Below are 21,233 nucleotides of genomic sequence, written 5' to 3'. Positions count from 1 at the left end.
ATTTTTGTAAAAAAAACTCAATGGGATCGGTTTTTTTTTTAAGTGAATTTTATTTAGAAAATTTCTTCTTTTAGATACCAACATTAATTTATGGGTTTTTTTATAGAGTGTCCATGGGCACTGTATAGAAAAAGAGAGAGATGATTGAGGAGAGGGTCCACCTGATTTGTATAGAAAAAGAGAGAGATAATTGAGGAGAGGGTCCACCTGATTTGCATTGAGATCCCCTCCACAATCATCCCTCTCCTCTTCTATAGATCGATTTTTGTAAAAAAAAACTCAATGATTGAGGAGAGAGATGATTCGAGGTTTTCAATATAAATTTGCGCAGGAGAACGCACAAATTAGGATGCTACTTTTGTCACAAAAACATAGAGCATCAATTAAGTTCCAACATCCCAATAACTTCTTCAAGAACATCAACGAGAAAATCATCAAGATGACAAAATGTGGAATCAACGATTTGTGACATTACTTTTGCCATAGCCTTGGAAATTGATGATTTTGGCATAAAACTCCGACATTTAACTCAGATTAAGATTCAAATACTAATCTCGCTACGAACACAATAATACGGTTCACAAAAAATTGAAGTTTCAGTACATCAATGACTTCCACGTTAAGGGATGGAGCTGTTCTCTAAATTCATCATCGAAACGTCGAAGCATTTTCCCAAGGAGAAGATACTTCTACTACGCCACGAGAGTGCTGGCAGTTGTAGATTCACTGTAAAGGAACAAAATAATTGAAGTTAATAATCTCATAAAACGGCTAGTTATAATATTTAAGAAGGCTCACTCAAAATAAATTTAAGGGAATAGTGGAAGTCAAGATAAATATGACAGCATACTTATCAGGGAAAAGAAAATTCATCCGCATGCATACAATGTTTTGAATCTTTCAAGTTGAAATTTGACATTACCTTGGTAACTTTACTTGAAAAGAATGGTTTTTTTCCTTAATTACATTAGTAAAATGAATTAAATTATAGGAGCTGATGGCAACTGCAAAATTATTGTAGAGAAATTAAACTTTCAGGTGATTTTATTACTATGTTGAACAAAGAAGGCAAATTATCTCATGATGAACCTAAAAGTACACAGAAAAAAGAGAGAATAGCCTACAAATGATGCGCATTTCTGAAGCAAAGAGCTCTTAGTCACAAAGAACAGTATGATGTGATTTTCTAGTTGTAAAGTAGAAAGTGAATGCAAATAGTTGATTGACATATTGTGGATTCAATAAAAATAACTCAAGTTGGCTATCATGGTATCATTTCTCCATGCAGATATTAACATGATTGACGGCAACAGTTGCAAGAATCCAAACAAAGAGAATTCATGCATATTGAAAGATCAATAACATAAGAGCATCTGCAAAGTTGTTTTTAACGCTATTGTGGAAAGACAACGCAGTTTCTTGTCACATCATTTACCCAAGTTTTCTGTAATTTATCTTCCACCAATTTCAATTCCATGCGACACCTACAAGCGATTTACTGGGAGCAATAACTGTATGGCAGTGAGCAATTGGATCATTCATTTTCCAACATCCAATTAAAGAGGATCACCGAACAACAAAAGATTTGTCAATTTTTCGTTTTTGTAGGTTTGAATCACAAAAGGTAACAGATATGTAACAGAACCTCATAGGGAAAAATTTTGAGGTTGCTTTTGGATCTCAGTAATAAAATGGCGTCTTCCAAGCCAGTCAAGGCTATTGCAGAAAGATAACGCAGTATGTCTCACATCATCGATCCAAATGCTAAAGTTCGGCTTGAACTGACAATTATAAGAGAAGGTACCACTAGATGCAATGGGGTGAAGGATAATAACTGTAGATTGTGCGTTTGAATCACAAAAGGTAACAGATAAGTAACAGAACATCAGAGGGAAAGAATTTGAGCCTGCTTTTGGATCTCAGTATTAAAAAAAAAGCATCTTCCAAGCCAATCAAGGCTATTGCAGAAAGATAACGCAGTATGTCTCACATCATCGATCCAAATGCTAAATTTTGGCTTGAATTGACAATTATAAGAGAAGGTACCACTAGATGCAATGGGATGAAGGATAATAATTGTAGATTGTGCGTTTGAATCACAAAAGGTAACAGATAAGTAACAGAACATCAGAGGGAAAAAAATTTGAGCCTGCTTTTGGATCTCAGTAATAGAATAGCATCTTCCAAGCCAGTCAAGGCTATTGCAGAAAGATAACGCAGTATATCTCACATCATGGATCCAAATGCTGAAGTTTGGCTTGTACTAACAATTATAAGAGAACTAACAGAAGTTACCACTTGATGCAATGGGGGTGGAGGATAACAATTGTAAATTGTGCATCTGAAGGACGAAAGGTAACAGATAAGTAACAGAACATCAGAGGGCAGTAATAAAATAGCATCTTCCAAGCCAGTCAAGGCTATTGCAGAAGATAACGCAGTATGTCACATGACTGATCCTATGCCGTGGCCAGTATGGGTCGGTTTGGCTTGCACTGACAATTATAAGAGAAGGTACCACTAGATGCAGTGGGAAGAAGGATAATAATTATGGATCAGTTATTTTTTATAGTTACATTTCTGCCTACGCTAGATATTTCCTAAGTCCCCTCAACATGGTTCTAAACCAATTACTTTGGTTTAAGTTAACCGTTCAAAAATTAGTAATTCTAGGTCAACTCATTTTGGTTTTCACCGACAAAGATCTAAATTAAACACCAATCTTATATACTATAAGAATCTAAAACTCTATTCTCTTAACGCTTACAATCCCAAACCATCTCCTAATATTTCAAGACCTCGTGTGTCCAGTTCAATATTACATTATGACCATACTCATACAACGTAACAAAGGGTATTCAATTAAGTCAACATGAAAAATTTTGTTATGGTACAACAGAAAAAAGTGAATTTGAACTATCCAAGAAAACAATCATGATATCAAGAAATTCACACAAACTTACAGTAGGCATAATTATGTACAAAAAAAAGTGTCACCAGTTGATTCGAGTAGCCAACAAGATAATAATTAGATACAAAATTAAAAACATATAGCACGACAGGGATACAGTCGCTGCTGCATCCAAGGAGCAGTTGCATACTATTAAAGGGAGGAAACAAAAATAAATGCTCCAACCGTTGACCTATTCAGTTAATTGAGTGGGAATAAAATCAAAAATGATAACGCACTACAAGTATCACTTACTATTTCCACACCGGGGGGAGCTTCTTGGTCCTCTTGTAGTAGCGAGCAAGCCGATGAATCCTGCTCTCCACAAGGATCAACCTGAACTTGGAGTCCTTGTCCTTCCTGTTCCTTTCCAAGTGCTTTCTAATGGCAACAGCCTTCTTTATCAGATGGTACAGATCCTCAGGGATCTCCGGAGCAAGCCCTAAATAGCATTTAACAGTAATACACATCAGTAACAGGGAAAAAACATTATACAAATTTAGTAAACTAAGTTACATCACAATATTAAGACTTAAGTGTATCAGCAAGAGAAAGTATTTCCGTTTTTTAGACGTATTACATGAACATATGCAATTAACAAACATTTACTACTAGAATTAAAACTTCCTTTTGAAATATAAATTTCCAATTCCAGGGTACATGCCCAGAAAGAAATGAATTTTATATTCTAATCACAATTGCAATACTTCTCAAAATGCCACTATTTTAACAAAAGAACATATGTGCTCAAAGAAATGTATATACTCTTAAAACTCTCAAGCAGATACAATAGTGCTGACTTCTGATGATACAAACGTACACTTTACGAAAGCTTTGATGATCTACAGGCAGATAGAAGATGGCAATGGGAATTCAACTTTACATTACGATTCAAAATAGTAAACGTTATGCTTCACAATAGTTTATTGGAGAACATGCATCGTCAATAGTTCATGTTAATATAATAAAAACTACAAAACTATAAAACGAAAACTCATAACTTCTATCAACAAATACTAATTGGGCAGATAAATCGCAGCTATATAGTGCATCATTTTGTCATTATTCATCGGAAATAAACAGTAATAATACTAAAATTTACTCAAAACTAGAAAAAGGCCATACCATGCCCTTTCAGGATCCTGATGGAGTTTTTGAAGGCTTGAAGACTTGGACATTCGGATCTGATTCTCGGTGAGCACCCGCATCACAAAAAAGGCAGGAGTTTGAGGGGATCAAGATCTCAGATCTATGTTGTTACACTCCGGATCTAAGCTTGGTCTTAGATCCCGAGACTTGGACGATTGTTTCCTTGGTGAATCAATCCTCCCCGGCTATTATTTCCTTCGTGAAATAATACCCGTTATACTGCGTAGATCTGTCCGGATCTAGATCGTGCGGTGGTCCACGGCAAACAACCCCGGCGCAGGCAAAGAACCCACAAAGCGAGCGACCGCAAAACAGGAGCTCGCGATTTGTTCACAAGAGGAAAGTTGTAATTTTTTACTTTTTTTCTTTGATTTAGTTGTAACCGGATCTATAAAAGACCGGATCTTTGTAATCCAAGATGACAATTATCTCATTAATGAAGAAAGATACAGTTTTCCACGCGAACAAGTATCACTTCAACTACCCATCACCTAGTGATCAGTTAGCTGATCGGCGGCGGCGGAGAGCGGCGGGAATTAGGGTTCTCTGGATGGCGGCGGTTTTGAGTGCTGAAGAACTTTGCGAGGGTTTTGATGATCATCCATATATGCGAGAGAAAGATGCTGAATACCGAAAATATCCTTGGGCTGAAAGAGATGGGCCTGGCTTCAGCTGGTCTTGGGTTGGAGTAAAACTTCTAAAGTTGTATATTTGCTTTAAAATGGGCCTGGATTGAGCTCGGCCCAAACAAATATCCCTTTCCAATCGAATTATTATTGGACCTTTTCCTGGATGCCACCTTGTATTTATATGCTGCTAAAATTTGCACGAAATCCCAAAAATACCCCGATTAATCTCGCATAGAAAGCTTGCAGAGCATAAAAAAAAAAAAAGAAACGTGCGTGCTTTACACATGAGATTAAGGGGCTGTTTGGTTGCACACTTTTTGAGAAAACTTTTTTCAAAACATCTGACAATGGCAAATTTGTAATTAAAATTTTTTCAGAGATTTCTATAAATTGTGTTTGGTTCAACAAAAAATTTACAAAAATATTTTCTATAAAATATCAAAACCTACCAAATTTAAGGAGGGATTCGAAGATGGCTGGAACGTCTTCGTCCTTGAAGGAATACTCTCTTTGGAGTCTCGGACCGAAAGCCTTTTGCTATTTTCGGAGTTGCTTTTGCGACGTCTGGTTAGCACCATCAGCAGCTGCAGGTGCCTTGTCCTTACCACGAGAGGCGAAGTTTGAGTTCAGTGGATTAACCGTTGGTCGGTTCCTCTCGGCCTTCTTCCTTCGGAGGAAGCGTTCGGCTTGTTCACCGTGCACCTTCAAGTCTTTCCAAGTGTCAGACGGTGCTGTTCCCATTGCTTCCAACACGTCCAGTGCAAGATTGTTGTGGCAAGTCTGGAGAATGAATTCCTCGGTTATTGGGTCCCGGCAGTTCATCGCCTTGTGCCGGAACCTCTTGACGAAGGTGTCGACTAACTCCCCGTCTTTCTGCTTCTCATCGAGCAATGATCCGATATTGGTTCAACAAAAAATTTACAAAAATATTTTCTATAAAATATCAAAACCTACCAAATTTTACAAAAAACAATTTCCTCTTAGGGGGTGTTTGGTTCAATTTCTAGAAATTATAGGAAATGTTTTCCACCTAAAATATGATTTTCCGGAACCTCTTGACGAAGGTGTCGACTAACTCCCCGTCTTTCTGCTTCTCATCGAGCAATGATCCGATAGATATCTTGGCGTCGTCGTCGAAGAAATTGGTGAGGAACATGGTCTCCATATCGTCCCAGCTGTTCACGCTACCTGGCGTGAGGCGGCGATACCAATCGAAGGCGGCTCCGCGAAGAGTGCCGACGAATGACCGCACCATCAGAGGCTCATTGCCAGAGATTACCCCCAGGTGTGATTTGAAATAAATCACATGCTGAGTGGGCGAACCCTTCCCATCAAACGGCGTGAAGTTAATTAGGTTGAACTTCGCCGGATATGGGATCGATTCCCACTCTCTTGGGTATGGACAGGGAATGCCTGTTTTCTTCGTCTCTTGAGCGGAGATCAATGTGTTGATTTTGCTCTCGAGGTTCTTGATCTTCAGACTTTCGCCTGTGTTTTCATTAGCACGATTCTGAGGCGATTTGATTTAGATATAAATTGAAAATACAGTACGACTTAGCGTTAATTGACCCTAAAATATAAAATTATTTCTAGAAGGGGGTAAAATACCATTATTATTTAAACTTATTTATTGTAAATAAGTGAAATAGCTTTTTTTTTTCTAATTTCTCATTATCGACCCCTTGCTAATTTGAACCGAACTAAAGCATAACATCATGCCAAAATAGAAACTAAACGGATATATCATACACCTCTTTATTATAAAAATAGGGTGATATACAAAGTTAAAACCCTCACGAGGGCCTCAAGAAAATTAACCCCCTCTCCTGCTCTCTCGTTTCTCCTCCCGAAAGATGCCGAGAAAGAAAGCAACCACGCCCCAAAAACCCCTCCTCGTGTAATTCCTCCTCCTCCTCTTCCTTTTTTGCAGTTTGGCCCCCGTGGACTCGGCGCAAATTTTTTGGCATGGTGGGAGCCCCGACGGGAAGGGGAAGGGCCAAAGAAACTTGCTTATCAAGAACGCGCGCCATGGCAAGCTCATAATGAGCATAAGAAGAAGAAGAAGAAGGTCCGGCGATCTTCTCATCTCCACCGTCCGTCCTCTGACCTTACGCGATCACGCTCGGCAAGCCAATTGCCAGTCTCCCCCTCCTGCTTCTCACTCTCACTTACTAGCTCCTGCACAAAACCCTGTTAAGTTCGCCCCCGTTTCTCAAATACCCGAAGCGGAAACCGAAATTGAAGGGAATGACATTTAGGCACGTAACTTATTATTCTCTTATTTTTTTCTTGATTTTCCGCCAGCGCGGAGAAGCTGCCGGGAGCTCGCACGAGCAGTGCGAGGAGAGAGTTCACGAATCCGCACGCCCGCCGCCGCAGATCTCCCGCAGCTGAAGCTCAAGTGGGCCCTCGACTCCGCTCATCGATCCCCACCTCCAGAACCTCCGGCCCACATCACGCTCCGCGCCGCCGGGCCCTCCCACGTGCCCCGCGTGTCTCCCCCCGTGGGACAGCTCCTCGCTCACCGCGGCGCACTCCTGCTTCGGCTGCACAGTGGCGCCCTCCGCTGCGTCTCCTCTTCCCTTCGTGGGTGCGCCCTGTCCTCCGGCCTCCTGCCCCCCGGACCGCAGCGTTTTCGAGGAGCACACGGAGGTTCAGGATCGAGGAGGCGGTGCTGAGAGAGGAGATGTTTCGGAGTACAGGCGCTGTCGGTGGGGCCTGCGGGGACCGGGGACCCGGAGGCGAGGGAGGAGGAGTGTGTTGGGAGGAGGCGAGAAGGTGGAGCGCGGTGGTGGAGAGGGCGGGGAGCTGGAGGATACAGGGCGGTGGAGGGGCGGTGAGGGGGGGGCGCTGGAGGAAGGCGCAGGCGGCCGAGTTATCGCTTGGCGCTGGGCGGGGTGGAGGACGCGGCGAGGAGGGCCGGCGGAGAGGTGCGCCAGGGCGGCGGGCAGTCGCCGTTGAGCCAGGCGTTTTGACTGATCCGGAGGGTTCTGTCACGAATTTTCCTCTTGACGTTGGTTTCTTTTTTTTTTTTACCCCCCGTTGTTTTTTGGTTTCTTGTTCTGGCGGGAAAATGTAACTCTCGAGACATTGCGGTTAAATTTCCTTTGATTGCGATTCCTTTTGGTTTTGTCTCTTTTTTTTAACTCTTTTTTATAAAAACAAGGAGTTAAGAGCTTTTTTTTTTCTTTTTTATGTGTTGCTCAAGATATAGTAAGCCTTGGAAATATTGGGAGCGAAAGACTCCGAAAGGCCGCACCAAATTTGGACCAATTTGTAAAGAAAAGAAAGGGATTGGGTGAAAATAAAATCCAATAAAAAGCGAAACTGCTCAAATCTCATAAAAGGTCATGGTAAAAATTAGGAATTCATAAGACTTTGCTAACAATCTGAACATTGGGATTGTTTGCTCACTGAACACTTTTTTTCTTTTTCTTTCTTTCTTTCTTTCTTTTTTTTTTAAATAACCCAGTCCGGAAGTCTGGAATCAAAACCAAGACCGGGAAAGCCATGTTGAAATCTCTCAACCATCCGAGTTACCCGCGCTAGGTATGGCCGCCCTTTGAACACTAGTTCGCGCACAAACAACAATTATAAACCAATAACGCCAAAATGCAAAGTCTACAGTCCAATCCGATACCAATGACATCAAAGGGCAAAGGGCAATGTTTGTGGACGATCTAAATTCCAAACCGATGGCATCCACCTCGTCGAAAAGAAAGAAATATCAGTATCTTATTATGAAACAGCTGAGCAGAGAGAGGCTATGCAGGTGAAGTATGAGAAATCACAGAAGATTTTTTTTTTTTTTTTTTTTGCACATTTCTTCAAAATAGAAATATAGACAACAATAGATTCATACATTAGCTCACACCCCCAAGGATTAGAGTAAGGTACAACCATAATGCACCATAAATTCAAAAGAGGCAAAAGAAAACAAATGTACCAATAGGCTACAGATGGTTTCAACATTAATAAATAGAAAAAGCAAAGGTCAAAAACGTTTTGACGATAAAACAAGCAGATCAACTCCTAAGCACACCAACACCAATTCTAAAGAGTCACATTCTTCAATCTTGATTCGATCTGCAAACGCATTTGAAAACAAAAAACAAAACGTTAATTGTGTGAGGATAAAATTCAGGGGATACCAAACTGCGATTCCAGAAAATAACATAAATTCTAACAGTAAGAGAAGTTTGATAACTAACAGAATAAATACAGAATTCTGGATATATTATCAGAATAGTTTCTGCTGAAAGAGATTTTCCTTCAGTTTGACAATGAGACCTTAAAGTTTTTTGGATGGACCTATCAGCAATTAAGATTTTGTGCATCATGGTCGAACCAGGCAATCAGCACATACAATTCGGGGATACCAAACTGCAATTCCAGAAAATAACATAGATTCTAACAATAAGAGAAGTTTGATACCCAATATAATAAATATTAGAGTAGTTTATGCTTAAAGCTATGTTACCCGGGACCTTCTATCATTAAGTCGTACCCGTACTGGTACTGGACACGTACCTGACACTTTTCCATACCTAAACTTCATAGACACTTAGTGAATATATGCATACATTTATTATGGCATGTACTCGATTATACATTATATGTTTAAAACACTCGTCAAACTTCTTAGACGTATAGCTTACACTTCACAAACATTTTTTGAAACTAGTTAGATATGGGTCGGGTTCGTTTCAACCCATATTCAAGTTCAAAACTATATAGTTAAAGGGTTGTTTGGGTGTTTAGTTAAACAAATGAGCAATTTCTAATTTATAATAATCAATATGATAAAAGAAACTTATAAATGTGAGAGCAATTTTAATTTTAATGACACATGAACTCAAAAAAAAAAAGATCTCGTGTACATTTTTAATTCAATATATATATGTAGTCATGTCCCCATACCCTACAATATATAATTTTGTCGTGTCCCGTACCCACATCCGTACCAATACCTGTATCCGTTTCCATGCAACTCGGGCTTAAAGAGATTCTCCTTTAGTTTGACAACGAGATCTTAAAATTTTATAGATGGATTATACAGAATCCATCGTGTAATCATTATGGCGTAATATGGAGGTAAGGACTCTATGGCAGTTAAGATTTTGCACATCATGGTCAAACCAGGCAACCGGAACATATGTTCAGTTTGAACCCTACAGAATGTGTTTTGTGTGGAAATGAGCTGAAGTTTTCTCAATGTAAGACATTTTACAAGGTAGCTCATATTCTATTATGGATCCTTCCGACGGTTCACCTTAGAGCTCCTAAATGCTCTGTAATAAACTACACCACAATAAATATAAAGAAAAAGGATAAAACTATGCCATGACTCCTTGTATTCCGGTCATTTTTACTAAAACAGCCCTAAAACAAAAGCAAAGACCTAGTTAACAAGAAATAAAGTGAGGAACTTCGTTCATGGTAAACTTGTGTATGTTTTGGTTAATTTTTGCCCACATTGACCTTTGCGTAAAAATTAAAACATAAGACTTTGAAGCACTCAGTTTACAGATGGATCTTCTTCAATATCAAATTTATATCCAAGTGATATGTATATGTATATGTATACATGTACATATGCATTCATAAATACATACATACCCAATCCATATCCATCTAGAAGTATTCGAATATGAAGCAGTTAGAAGGTTTCCCGATGCATTTACATCTCTCCTTGCATAAGATAACAATACTGTTGGAAGCTGTAATACAGACGAAAATATAGGTATCAGACAACCCCCCCCCCCTGCCCCCCCCCCCCCTTTATAACAGGAACATATTGGATATTTGCGATTTACATTTCCAGACCTATTGTTCCGAAACAACGGATATAAAGGCCATGTTGCTTTTGTTATTGTATTTACATCCCTGCTTGTCAAGATTAGAGTATACTCAGTATAGAAGATATTGGATAGCTACAACATACATTTACATCAATACTGATCCCTGAAAATTTGGGACAAAAGATTTGTTGTTGTTCTCATTGTAGCATCTCTGCTTGTGTCATGTATTAAACTGTTGGATATTCGTGACATACATGTAGGTAGCCTATTGTCCCAAAAAAAATGGATAGAAAGGCTATTTTGTTTTTGTTTTTGTTTTTGTATTTACATCCCTACTCGTCAGGATTAGAATATAGAAGATATTGGATAGTTACGACATACATTTGCATCCCTACTTATCCCTTAAAAAATGGGACAAAAGCATTGTTGTTGTTCTTATTGTAACAGCTCTACTTGTGTCATGTATTAAACTGTTGGATATTCCTGATATACATTTACGTTTCCTCCTCCATCTCACTCACACCTTCTAGTTTCAAAAACCAACATTTGTCATTAGTAATATTAGCAAATCAGAATCTGATAGATTATTCATTCGTTGTAGAACGTGGTCTTTACAGTTCCATGACAACATATTCTTTTCCTAATAATTGCCTTGACCAATAATTTTGACGGCAAAGGAAAGATGGTTGATGAGAGAAAATAAAAACCTGGCGATCTTTAATGGATCCCTCTAAAGTCTACACACACTCCTCACCAAAACATACCGGTGATAATATGGCGGTAAAAGGGGATATTTGCCAAGTATAGAAAAGGAGTAACAAGGAGAAGCATGAGGAAGGAGAATGCAGTTATACTTCTAGTGATATGATGACCGGTTGCTGCTCTGATTAAGGGTATACCTAAGCACAAGATAAATGAATGAACTAATGCAGAGGACATATGCAGATTTTAGGATATATGCAGACTGTCATGGCTTAAAGTGATCTAAGATAACATTTCTGCAGTGGAAGTTTCATAAACATGTGTGGGCTGGGCATTTATATGCAAGTATACTCTCATATTAGAAATATTCAAAAGGTTAAGAGTTTAAATAGAAAGTTATAACCAATCCAAACATCTTAATTTGTTTGACTACTTTGGTTCCCAAACTATATTTGAAGCTCATCTAACTCTCAGAGAGACTCAGGTTAGTCTCCAGGAGATCATATCAGAGAACATATTTTGCACTGTTGTAAAAAGCGGGGAATAGCGGCGCTATAGCGCCGCTATTCGCGGAAGCGGAGGAGAACCGCTCCGCTTAAGGTTCTCGCGGCACATCTACGCGGGGAAAACCGCTTTTCCCTCGAAAAGCGTCTTAATGCGCGCAAATAGCGCTGTTTAGCGCTTAAAAGCGCTGTTTAGCGCTCAAAAGCGCTTAAAAACGCTAAACAGCGCTATTTAGTTCGGCTAAAAATCCTACCCGAACCCGAAACCGACCCGAATGTATATTAACCCCCCCTCTCTCGCTCTCGCCTCTGTATCCCAAGTCCCGATCCAAGCCCTAACCGCCTCCTCTCATCGCATCCNCGGTCTTCGAAGCCGCCTCCGCCTCCAGCCTCCGCCTCCGCCTCCGCCTCCGCCTCCAGTCTCCACCTCCGGTCTTCGAAGCCGCCTCCGCCTTCATCTCTGCCTCCTCTTGCGGCTATCTCTCTAGGACCACTCCACTCAGGTTATGACTTATCTGATCCTTTCTCTAATTAGGGTTAGGGTTTTGAAACTATCATCGGTTATTTGATTTTTTTTTTAAATCAGCGTTTGAGACAGTTAGCTAGTTTTTTCATGGCTAAGGTTAGGATTAATCAGATTAATAAGTTTCAATGTTGTGCTTTCTTGTTGATTTGTGCTTCCGGTCAAAAAAAGTCCCTTTTGAGATAAAATTAGGTTTATGTTTATTTTTTCCTTAACAGTCTTGTTTTAGGTTGCAATTATTGTTGGTTAGTTGATAATTGTTGTTGGTTAATTAAACAATACAATTGTCTTGTTGGAATTATACTTTTGTTATTTGATATTAAACTTAGGGGTTTAGATTGTTCTGGTGATTGTGGAGTTTGTACTATATTTAATTAAATTAGCTTGTCTTGGTGATTTTGTGCTCCTGTCTTGCTGGGGAGCTATTGATGAAGATCCATATGCATAAGACAAAGATGAAGAGCCAACTCTCAAATATGATGGAGTAAATTAGCTTGTCTCGGTCATTTACATAATTTTTCATTTTCATGGTATTTATTTTTCATGGTATTTTTTATATAATTTTTCTTGTTATTTAGAATATTTACATATATTTATATTGACCGCTATTTGACTGTGCGCTATTTGCCGCTTTTTCGCCGCAATAGCGCGCAATAGCCTTAGCGGTACCTCGCCGCGACGCGCCGCGATCCGCGATCAACAACCTTGATATTTTGGTTCAAAAGCAAGATTCGCAGTGAAGCCCAATGGTGTGGCCCAAGTAGGGAGAATGTTCAAGGCCAAGTTAGCGCATGAATGGTTGAGTCCATACACAGGGGAGATAGTGTGCATGCTCTCATACCCATATTCAGATCTATGGGTTTGTCGACTTAAAACAAATCACGCTAAGGTCTGCTAGCCCACTTACAGTGAAGTTTCCATGGACCTTAGCATTTCATGACATCCTCCCATAGAAGTCAGTTTAGACAAAGTCAGGTATGTCCAAAAGCGTCTGAGATAAGACCGTTAAAGGATCTATGGTTTCCCATAGATGGTTGAGATATGGGGATTCATATGTGATTATAGCCCAATATAGAATATATTAGCAAATGTGATGGTTGTGAATAGAAATTTGGACCAATTCCTTTAACCATAATACTTTGTGTTAATTCGATGTCAACCAACATTAACCCATTGTTTGGCACGCTATAATGGGTGGGAATAAAATGCTCATTCCCACTTCTCATTCATGTGTACCAAACACAACAACTTTCTAGAAGCTAGAATGTCATTCTCACTAGTCACTTCTCAATCTTATGTGGGAATGAGCATTCCCAATGAGATAGTAGGGAATGGGCTTTCCCGCTTAAGTGGGAACGAAAATTTTGAAATAAATTCCAAATATGCCAAGATTTCTTATTAATTATCCATATAAAAAAATTGGCATTCCCACTTCATTCTCTGATTCCACGCAAAATGAGCATTTTATCCATTCCTTATTTCATTCCGTTCTCTCTTTGACTTAATTTCCGCATATCAAATGAAGCGTAAGGCTCATGTAACTCTCAGATAAGCTCGGATTAATGGCAGCAGTGTGTGTCCTACAAAATCCGGATTTGACGATGTTGCATAAAACTCCTGGCCGAGGCATATAAATAGCTTCCAAGAGATTTCATATTGCATCGCATAATGGATTTCAGATTATGCTGCACAATGTTTACTTATACCTACATTGCATTTTTAAGTTACGAACAACCTTCTGTTTACGCAATCCTTTACCATTTCATTTGCCAAATTGCACCATCCTGATCAGTAAGCAGGGCATCACAAATCACACATCAACTAATTAAAGGACATCGCCATTTGAACGTATTCAGAACCAAATTCAGAATCAAAATGTCAACAGATATCAATCAAAACACCAAATCAGCAGGCAAACAAAGATCCGCAACAAATCCCATCAGATCTAAGGAATCCATTACCTCATCTCAGATCCTAGGGTTTCGTCACTTAGCCACCATCCTCACAATGAAATCCTCGTACTTGATCGTCCCGTCCGCCGCCACGTCGACCTCCCTGATCCACTCATCGAACTCCGCCGGATCCAGCTTCTCCCCGATGCTCGTCAGCACGTGTCGCAGATCCGAGACCGACACGACCCCCGTCGCGTCCTTGTCGAGGACCTTGAACGCGTCCCTGAGCTGGCGATCGAACGGCTCCGGCTTCATGTGCTTCTTCATCAGGTCCAGAAAGCGCGGGAAATCGAAGGGCGAGGTCAGGCTCTCCGTTGTCACGATCTCCTTGAGCTGAGCTTGGGTAGGGTTACCGCCGAGGGATCGCATCAGGATCCCGAGCTCGGAGGGGGCGATCTTGCCGTCGCCGTCGGTGTCGAAGAGGGAGAAGGCCTCGCGCATCGAGGCGACTTGATCGTCGGTGAGCTCTTTCCCCATTTTTCTTTTTTTCCGATTTTTTTTGGGTTGTTTTTTATTTTATTTTATTTTTATTTATCTTTTCCCCCCGGATCTGTTTGATTTTTGGGGAGAGGAGGCGAAGTTGTTTATAGAGGGGGTTGGGGTTTAGGTTGGGCTAGGCCCAACAACAACCTTTCCTCTGTGGGCCACTTTACAAATTAGGCCTTCAGAAAAAAAAATTCCTAATCATTTATACATATTTATTCTTTTCTTTTCTTTTCTACTTGTTTACTTCGAGGACTTTCTAAAACATATAATAGAGCTTACTAATTAAGTATGTATTACATTTTATATCATAAAAACGTATAAATATGAAATGGTAATGTTTTTTCAATAAAAATAAATACAATAATAATTATTATTATGTCATAAACAATTTCAAATAAGCTAAGAAAAAAATATCACATATTAAATAAAAAATTATTTAAAGTCTTGGAAATATCTGTGATATGTAGGATGTTAAAATAATTACTTTCATATGAAAATTATAATAACCAAGTTTTAATGATGATTGTGTTAGACTTTATTGCCCCACGTCTTAAACCACTTTTAGTGGCCACGTTTTATTTATTTTTTTAACCATATTTTTGTTTCCACGTTTTCTTTTATATTTTAAGACGTTTTATCTTTTAGTTTATTTAATTGCTCATGTTTTATTTTAAATGCTAAATTCTTATTGGTCAATAAATGAAGAGATTGTCAAATAACTGCTCACGTTAATGGAACGTGGAGATAGTTGTTCTATTTAAAACTTGATCCTCTCTCTACCTAAAAACAACGATATACAATTTTCTTTCCATCAAGAAAATTCGTAGAATTTAAAAGGTCTAAGAGAGAGAAATTCAAGTCTTCAACGTAGTTCTTCTTGTAGTCAATTTCTCATCAATATTCGAATCATAGATCAATGTACGCTCTCTTAATTAATTGTTCGTTGTGAAAATCACCTCGTTCTAAGATCTTGGTATTATGATAATTAAATTAAAATTAAGTTTGATTTACTTAAATTGAGAATCTTGTTTACAGATTGCACGTTCAATAACAATAAATTTATTGATTTTACTGATTTAAAAAATTATGACTATGACCAAATTAACCAAGAAAAAAGTTACAACTGTTAGTTATTATTCCTAACATTTGTGAAATCTATCGCTCTTTTCTGATTCTTTGCATATATATAAACACTATACTCATACTGAAGTGCCGCTTAAAGATCTAATTTTGAGAGTAATATATTGAAACCATTAATTATGTCTTTAACTGTCCAACGTGAAATTAAAAAACTCAACCTTGCAAGTGGAAATTAAATATTTCATCATAATAAACTACAAGGTCACAAGCAACAGCTTGGTAAAATATTTAAAGCTTCTGCCTAAACCCAAAATTTTAACCCCTAATCAGGAGTGTATGGATGTTGTAAAATAGTTAAACTAGCTAGCTAATTAAATACTAATGACTTGTTTTGAGAAATAATATGCAAGTAGCTTCCCCATCCCAAAGAAAATGATCAAGATTGCCACGTAATTATAGTTAATTATACAACTTGAGTGCTGGATAGCTGTAGTTATACTCTAATGGCGTGGAGTAAATTGTCGGTTAGAATAGTTTATTTGGAGATTTTAACACGGCATCATGACTCATGGTAGAGCCACCTCAAACTTATTGTACATACGTATGAAAAAGAACGAGAATATAGTAGAATACACACACACATGTAAATGTCTGAACATATAACATGTAATCTGTATTTATGTATTGATCAGATGATTGAAAAATATTTTAATCTTAGATTAGTGGGATGTGATACAAAATATGTTATGTTCTAATATACATCGAGTATAGGCACTGTTTGGCAACAAGAGATTGTGTCTTATCTAAGAGATTGTGTCTTATTGACTTGGTCAATAAGCTAGTAGAGCTGTTTGGTGACAAAAAATAGGAGGAGATTATTTTGGAGATTGTGTCTTTTGCAAGTAGCTTTTGGAAAGCTACCTCAAGTAGCGTTTGTCTTTGGGAAGGAGTTGTTTTTTTTTCTTCCGTTTTTGCCCCTAATAATTCTAATTAATTTTATATCAATAATATTGCATATCTTTTTTAGTCATTTAACAAATTTAAGCTAGTTGTACAGCTGCTTTTGCCAAACAGCTCTAGTCAATCAGCTAGCTACACAGCTATCAGATTTCAGTTATAATTTCACAGTTTTCAGCTAGCTTAACAGCTTTCAGCCATAATCCCGCAGTTTTCAGCTAGTTTTGCCAAACAGAGCCTATATCAAAGGGCTACAAGTCAGCTAGCTCTTTGGGAGATGCATGCATACGCGAGACAAGTTGGTTACTTAAAAGAAATACACAGCATGTTTCCTAATTCATTACACCATAAATTAAACATGTTTTTTTTTATATAATTATTCAACGGCCGCGTAGAGAATAAAAGTGAAACCTAGACGGAGCTAAAGATTTCTATAGACCAGCTCACCGTGACATGGTAATGAAGATGGATTGCCTTAGAATTTTGTCTGTAATTAATTGTATTCATTAATTTAGAGATTAAGAGATGAAGTACGGTTCGACCGGAACCCGGGATTTAGAAAGCTAAATAAAAAAAAGGTTAATTACAGAAACCCCCGTAAAGTTTTAAAGAGTGGCAATAAACCTCCATCGACTTTTTTTCCATTATTATTAAGGACAAACTTTTAAAAGCACCCATTTTTAATAATTAAATATAAAAACGACCATTTGAAGAAAAAAAAAGTAGCAAAACCGACACTTTTCTGAAGAAAAATGTCGGTTTTGTAGTTGTTGTGATTTAGCAAAGTGTACGGGACTAGTAGTCTCGTACACTTCGTTTCTATTTTCCTCACGATAACAGAAATGAAGTGTATGAGGCTAGTAGTCTCGTACACTTCGCTAAATCACAATAACAGCAAAACTGATCGTTTTCTGAAGAAAATTGTCGGTTTTGCTAATTTTTTTCCCAAATGATCATTTTTACTATTTAAATATTAAAAACGGGTACTTTTAAAAATCTGTCCTTATATTAAACCCCGTAAAAGTTTTGGGGAGTTGCAGGTAGCTCCAATTGACCGTACTTCACAAACACAACGAACACGGATAGTCATTAGTTCACTCACTACCAAATATCAATGATAATTTCCGAGATGAACTCAATCATTAATATTTTTCTCATAAATAAATTAATCGCCCTTCTTTCCCTCTACACGAAGGGATGAACATTGACTCCTTGAGATCGATGTGTGCTCATAGAATTGAAATGAAGAGGACAAACTAAAGTACATGTTTAGTACCACATTTTAGTATTAAGTTGCACGTTAAGACTTTTTAAGGGTTGAGCTGCCACAAACTCAAAAAGAAACACGCGGAAAGTCAACTCTTGTTGGATGTAGAAAAAGAACAAGTTGGTCACTTGAAAAATGTCAGCATGTTTTTAATTCCATTTACGCCACACAAACTAAACATAGTTTTTTTTTTTTTAATCCAACGGCGGCAGAGAATGAATGCAACCTCAAAGAAGCACCTCAGCATTTAAAAAAAAAAAGGCAAAAGGTTGATGAGCGCTTGGACTTTGTCTATTGCATTCATCAATCTAGGGAGCTTTTGTTCATTTAAAAAAATAAATTAAAATGATTGCGGTTTGATAAGGACAAACTTAGAGTCTAGAGATAGACGCATCTATGTTTTTAGTTTTCATTCCCCATGCACATTTTGAATGGACCGCTGATCTACACGAGAAATACATTAACATTTTTTTCTCAAAAAAAATACATTAACATTTTAGGACCTTACGATTCATTCAAGGTAAGTGTTTCACATGTGCACCATATCTTTACTATCAATCTGCTTTTAAATCAATACAAATCGCAATTATTTACTAAATCACAAATGACTATGATTCACGAACACAGTGTTGCATTGTCTTTTGATAGTAAAGAGAATCTGAATTCCTCAAAAGACATAACAACTTGGATGTTCTAGTTATTTTTTAAATAAATAAATAATTAATTTTTGACTTATTTTCGTAGTTTCAAGATGATAGCAACTATAGATATTTTTCCCCGCACTTGTCGTCATGCCCTATAATTTCACTAACGTTGCATTTTAATGCCTCCTATTCTAAATCAGTCCTCTTAAATGCCCAAAGGTGTTTAAGTGTTGCAGATAAATGCACCAAAAAAATTTCAAATTGTTGCGCGTTAGTGACATCTTGTTCGTCCAACGACGTTGCATGTTGGTGGTCTCTTGTTTACCCTATGTTGTATATAAATATCCTTAATATGTAAACGGCTTCATTTAAATACGCTAAAAAAAACTTATAAAATTTTCAATTTAGTAGGCTATGTTATGTTATATTGTTTGCTATGTAGAGAAAAGTTAACACCATCCATGTTATTTTCTACTACGTACAGGGAACTCATATGTGACACTTGAATACGCTCAGGCCTTTTTTTGCTCGATTTTAAAATAAGTGTCACTTAAGTGCAAGGCTAGTGAAACTGTAGGATATTTATGTGCAATTTAGATGATCATATGATATTTTCGTTTAGCATATGCAACGTAAGACTATCTCCAACAGGAGATATTTGGGGGGGTTTTTTGCTCCAGCGGGTGGCTTTCAAAGGGGTGAAATGGAAAACCGGAGACCAATGGGTGAAATTTTCACCTCCGGTTTTTCTCTCCGAGTGGGTCCCGCAACAGTAGATCAACAATTAAAGAGAGCCATGTGTCAAGGCTTGATTGGTTGGGGTCTTTTTGTTTTACTCTTAACTTTTAAATGATATTTTGGGAGATAAATACTAGGAATTAATTTATAATTTTTATATCAATAATTTTTATTTTTTCACCTCTATAAATAGATATTAGTCTTGTGTAATTTGGAGACAAAAAAAAAAACTGAGTTTTCAATACCTTATTCTCCTTCTCTTTGCTTTTGCTTCTATATTCTTCAAACTTTTTCGTATGGATCCTTCACAAAATTATCTTAATTTCTCCTGCAATGTGTGTTTTCTTTAATGTTTTCAATAATTTGTGTGTGTTTGACTTTTCCGTATGCTTAATAAAATCGTGTGTTTTTTTGTTAATATAAAAATATTATCAAAAATTAAATTAATAATATATATTATTTATGTAAATATTAGAAAATTTTAATTATAAATAAATGAGTTATATTAGTAATAATAATAGTAGTAGTAGTAATATATATGAAATAAGAAAAAAATGAATAAATAAGGTGGGGTATATATGTTGGAGTGATGGGGTTATAGTGGGTCCCAAATAAAGTAAAAATCTTTTGAAAAAACTCCTGCTGTAGAGATGATAGAAAATGAAGATTGTCCTGCTGTAGAGATGATAGAAAATAAAGATTGTTGAATTATGTGGAGGGGGAATAAAGTGATGTGGCAAGAGAGAGAAGGTTAAAATTTTGACTCCTGATGGAGATAGTCTAATAGGGATAAGGACGTTGACTTATCTTGCACCCCTGTCATTTTCAAGCTTCAAGTCATGAAACCAATGCTAAGCAAGTTGACCAAAAGTGCCACCAAGTTACACACGTGACTAGTTAATGACACACGTGACTCAACTGGTAAAGCTGACCACATTAAGGTCGGGTTCGAACCGGACCATTGACCGATCGAACACAACGAACCAAAATTGGGACCGATAAGTTATCTGATAAGTACGGGATATTTTGGACCGTATAGTGCCGTACTTTATACGGAGGAGTTTGTATTAATAAAGTTTAGTCACGCATCCCAATTATAGTCGAACCTCGCCCCCATGAGCCTCCATTACTCTTTCCTTATTTATTTATTTATTTACCTTTTTACCTTGCAGTGAAAATTCCCACCCTAATAAGTTACTACTTTGCAATAGATTTCCGGAACAATAAAATGCAACTGCACATGTAAAATCAATAGAAATTTATTAAAACCATTGGGAACTATATAAATTTGCATCATGATGCACACGAACTACGCGATTCTAATTTTTAATTTTTTTTTTTTAACTTTGAACTTCAGAACTTCTACGTTAATACTTATTTTTATCAGTTTGTTTATGAGCCTTTTTCATGAAAAGAAAAAGGGGGAAATGAGGGTTATTTTCACTTTTGTAATCCTAATATTTACTTTTTAACTTTGATGCCCCCAAAGCTTTGGGGACAATTTGCAAACGTGGTTCAGTTGATAAACTTCGACCTACATCCATGGTGGCACAATATGAGAAACCCACTATGTATCGGGGAAAACTACAAGATGAACCATTCAACTCTTGACTCTTAAACTTTTAACCTCACATACATAATTAATTCTCATATTCTCTTCAAAGCTCCTTCACTACTGCAATCTTTTATTAGGACAGAGACTAAGAAAGACCTAATCCTATTTCTCCCAAAATACCATCTTTAGCTTGATACAAACACTCTATCATGATAAGATTCAATATCTTAATTACGATAGTGCTCTAATCCTATTTAATTCTCCTGAGTTTACACCAAAAAAAAAAAAAATGAAAAA

General features: G+C 37.6%; 2 protein-coding genes across 2 annotated transcripts; both read right to left on the bottom strand.

The window, feature by feature from the left end:
• Positions 1-448: 448 nt before the first annotated feature.
• Positions 449-9,273, bottom strand: LOC109827867 (40S ribosomal protein S13-2-like). The gene is made up of 5 exons (XM_020394887.1): positions 9,259-9,273; positions 9,095-9,111; positions 4,076-4,119; positions 3,206-3,392; positions 449-726 (listed from the first exon to the last, which is right to left on the bottom strand). The coding sequence occupies exons 1-5, from the start codon at positions 9,271-9,273 to the stop codon at positions 693-695; spliced, it is 297 nt and encodes a 98-aa protein (XP_020250476.1). The 3' UTR covers positions 449-692.
• On the bottom strand, positions 8,568-14,777 carry LOC109827868 (probable calcium-binding protein CML7). The gene is made up of 2 exons (XM_020394888.1): positions 14,219-14,777; positions 8,568-8,814 (listed from the first exon to the last, which is right to left on the bottom strand). The coding sequence occupies exon 1, from the start codon at positions 14,684-14,686 to the stop codon at positions 14,243-14,245; it is 444 nt and encodes a 147-aa protein (XP_020250477.1). The 5' UTR covers positions 14,687-14,777; the 3' UTR covers positions 8,568-8,814; positions 14,219-14,242.
• Positions 14,778-21,233: the final 6,456 nt, after the last annotated feature.

This window comes from Asparagus officinalis, unplaced genomic scaffold (assembly GCF_001876935.1).
Source record: "Asparagus officinalis unplaced genomic scaffold, Aspof.V1 AsparagusV1_Un485, whole genome shotgun sequence".
Taxonomy (NCBI): domain Eukaryota; kingdom Viridiplantae; phylum Streptophyta; class Magnoliopsida; order Asparagales; family Asparagaceae; genus Asparagus; species Asparagus officinalis.
The sequence above is the reverse complement of the archived record's forward strand: the minus strand, read 5'-3'. Positions and strand labels throughout refer to the sequence as shown.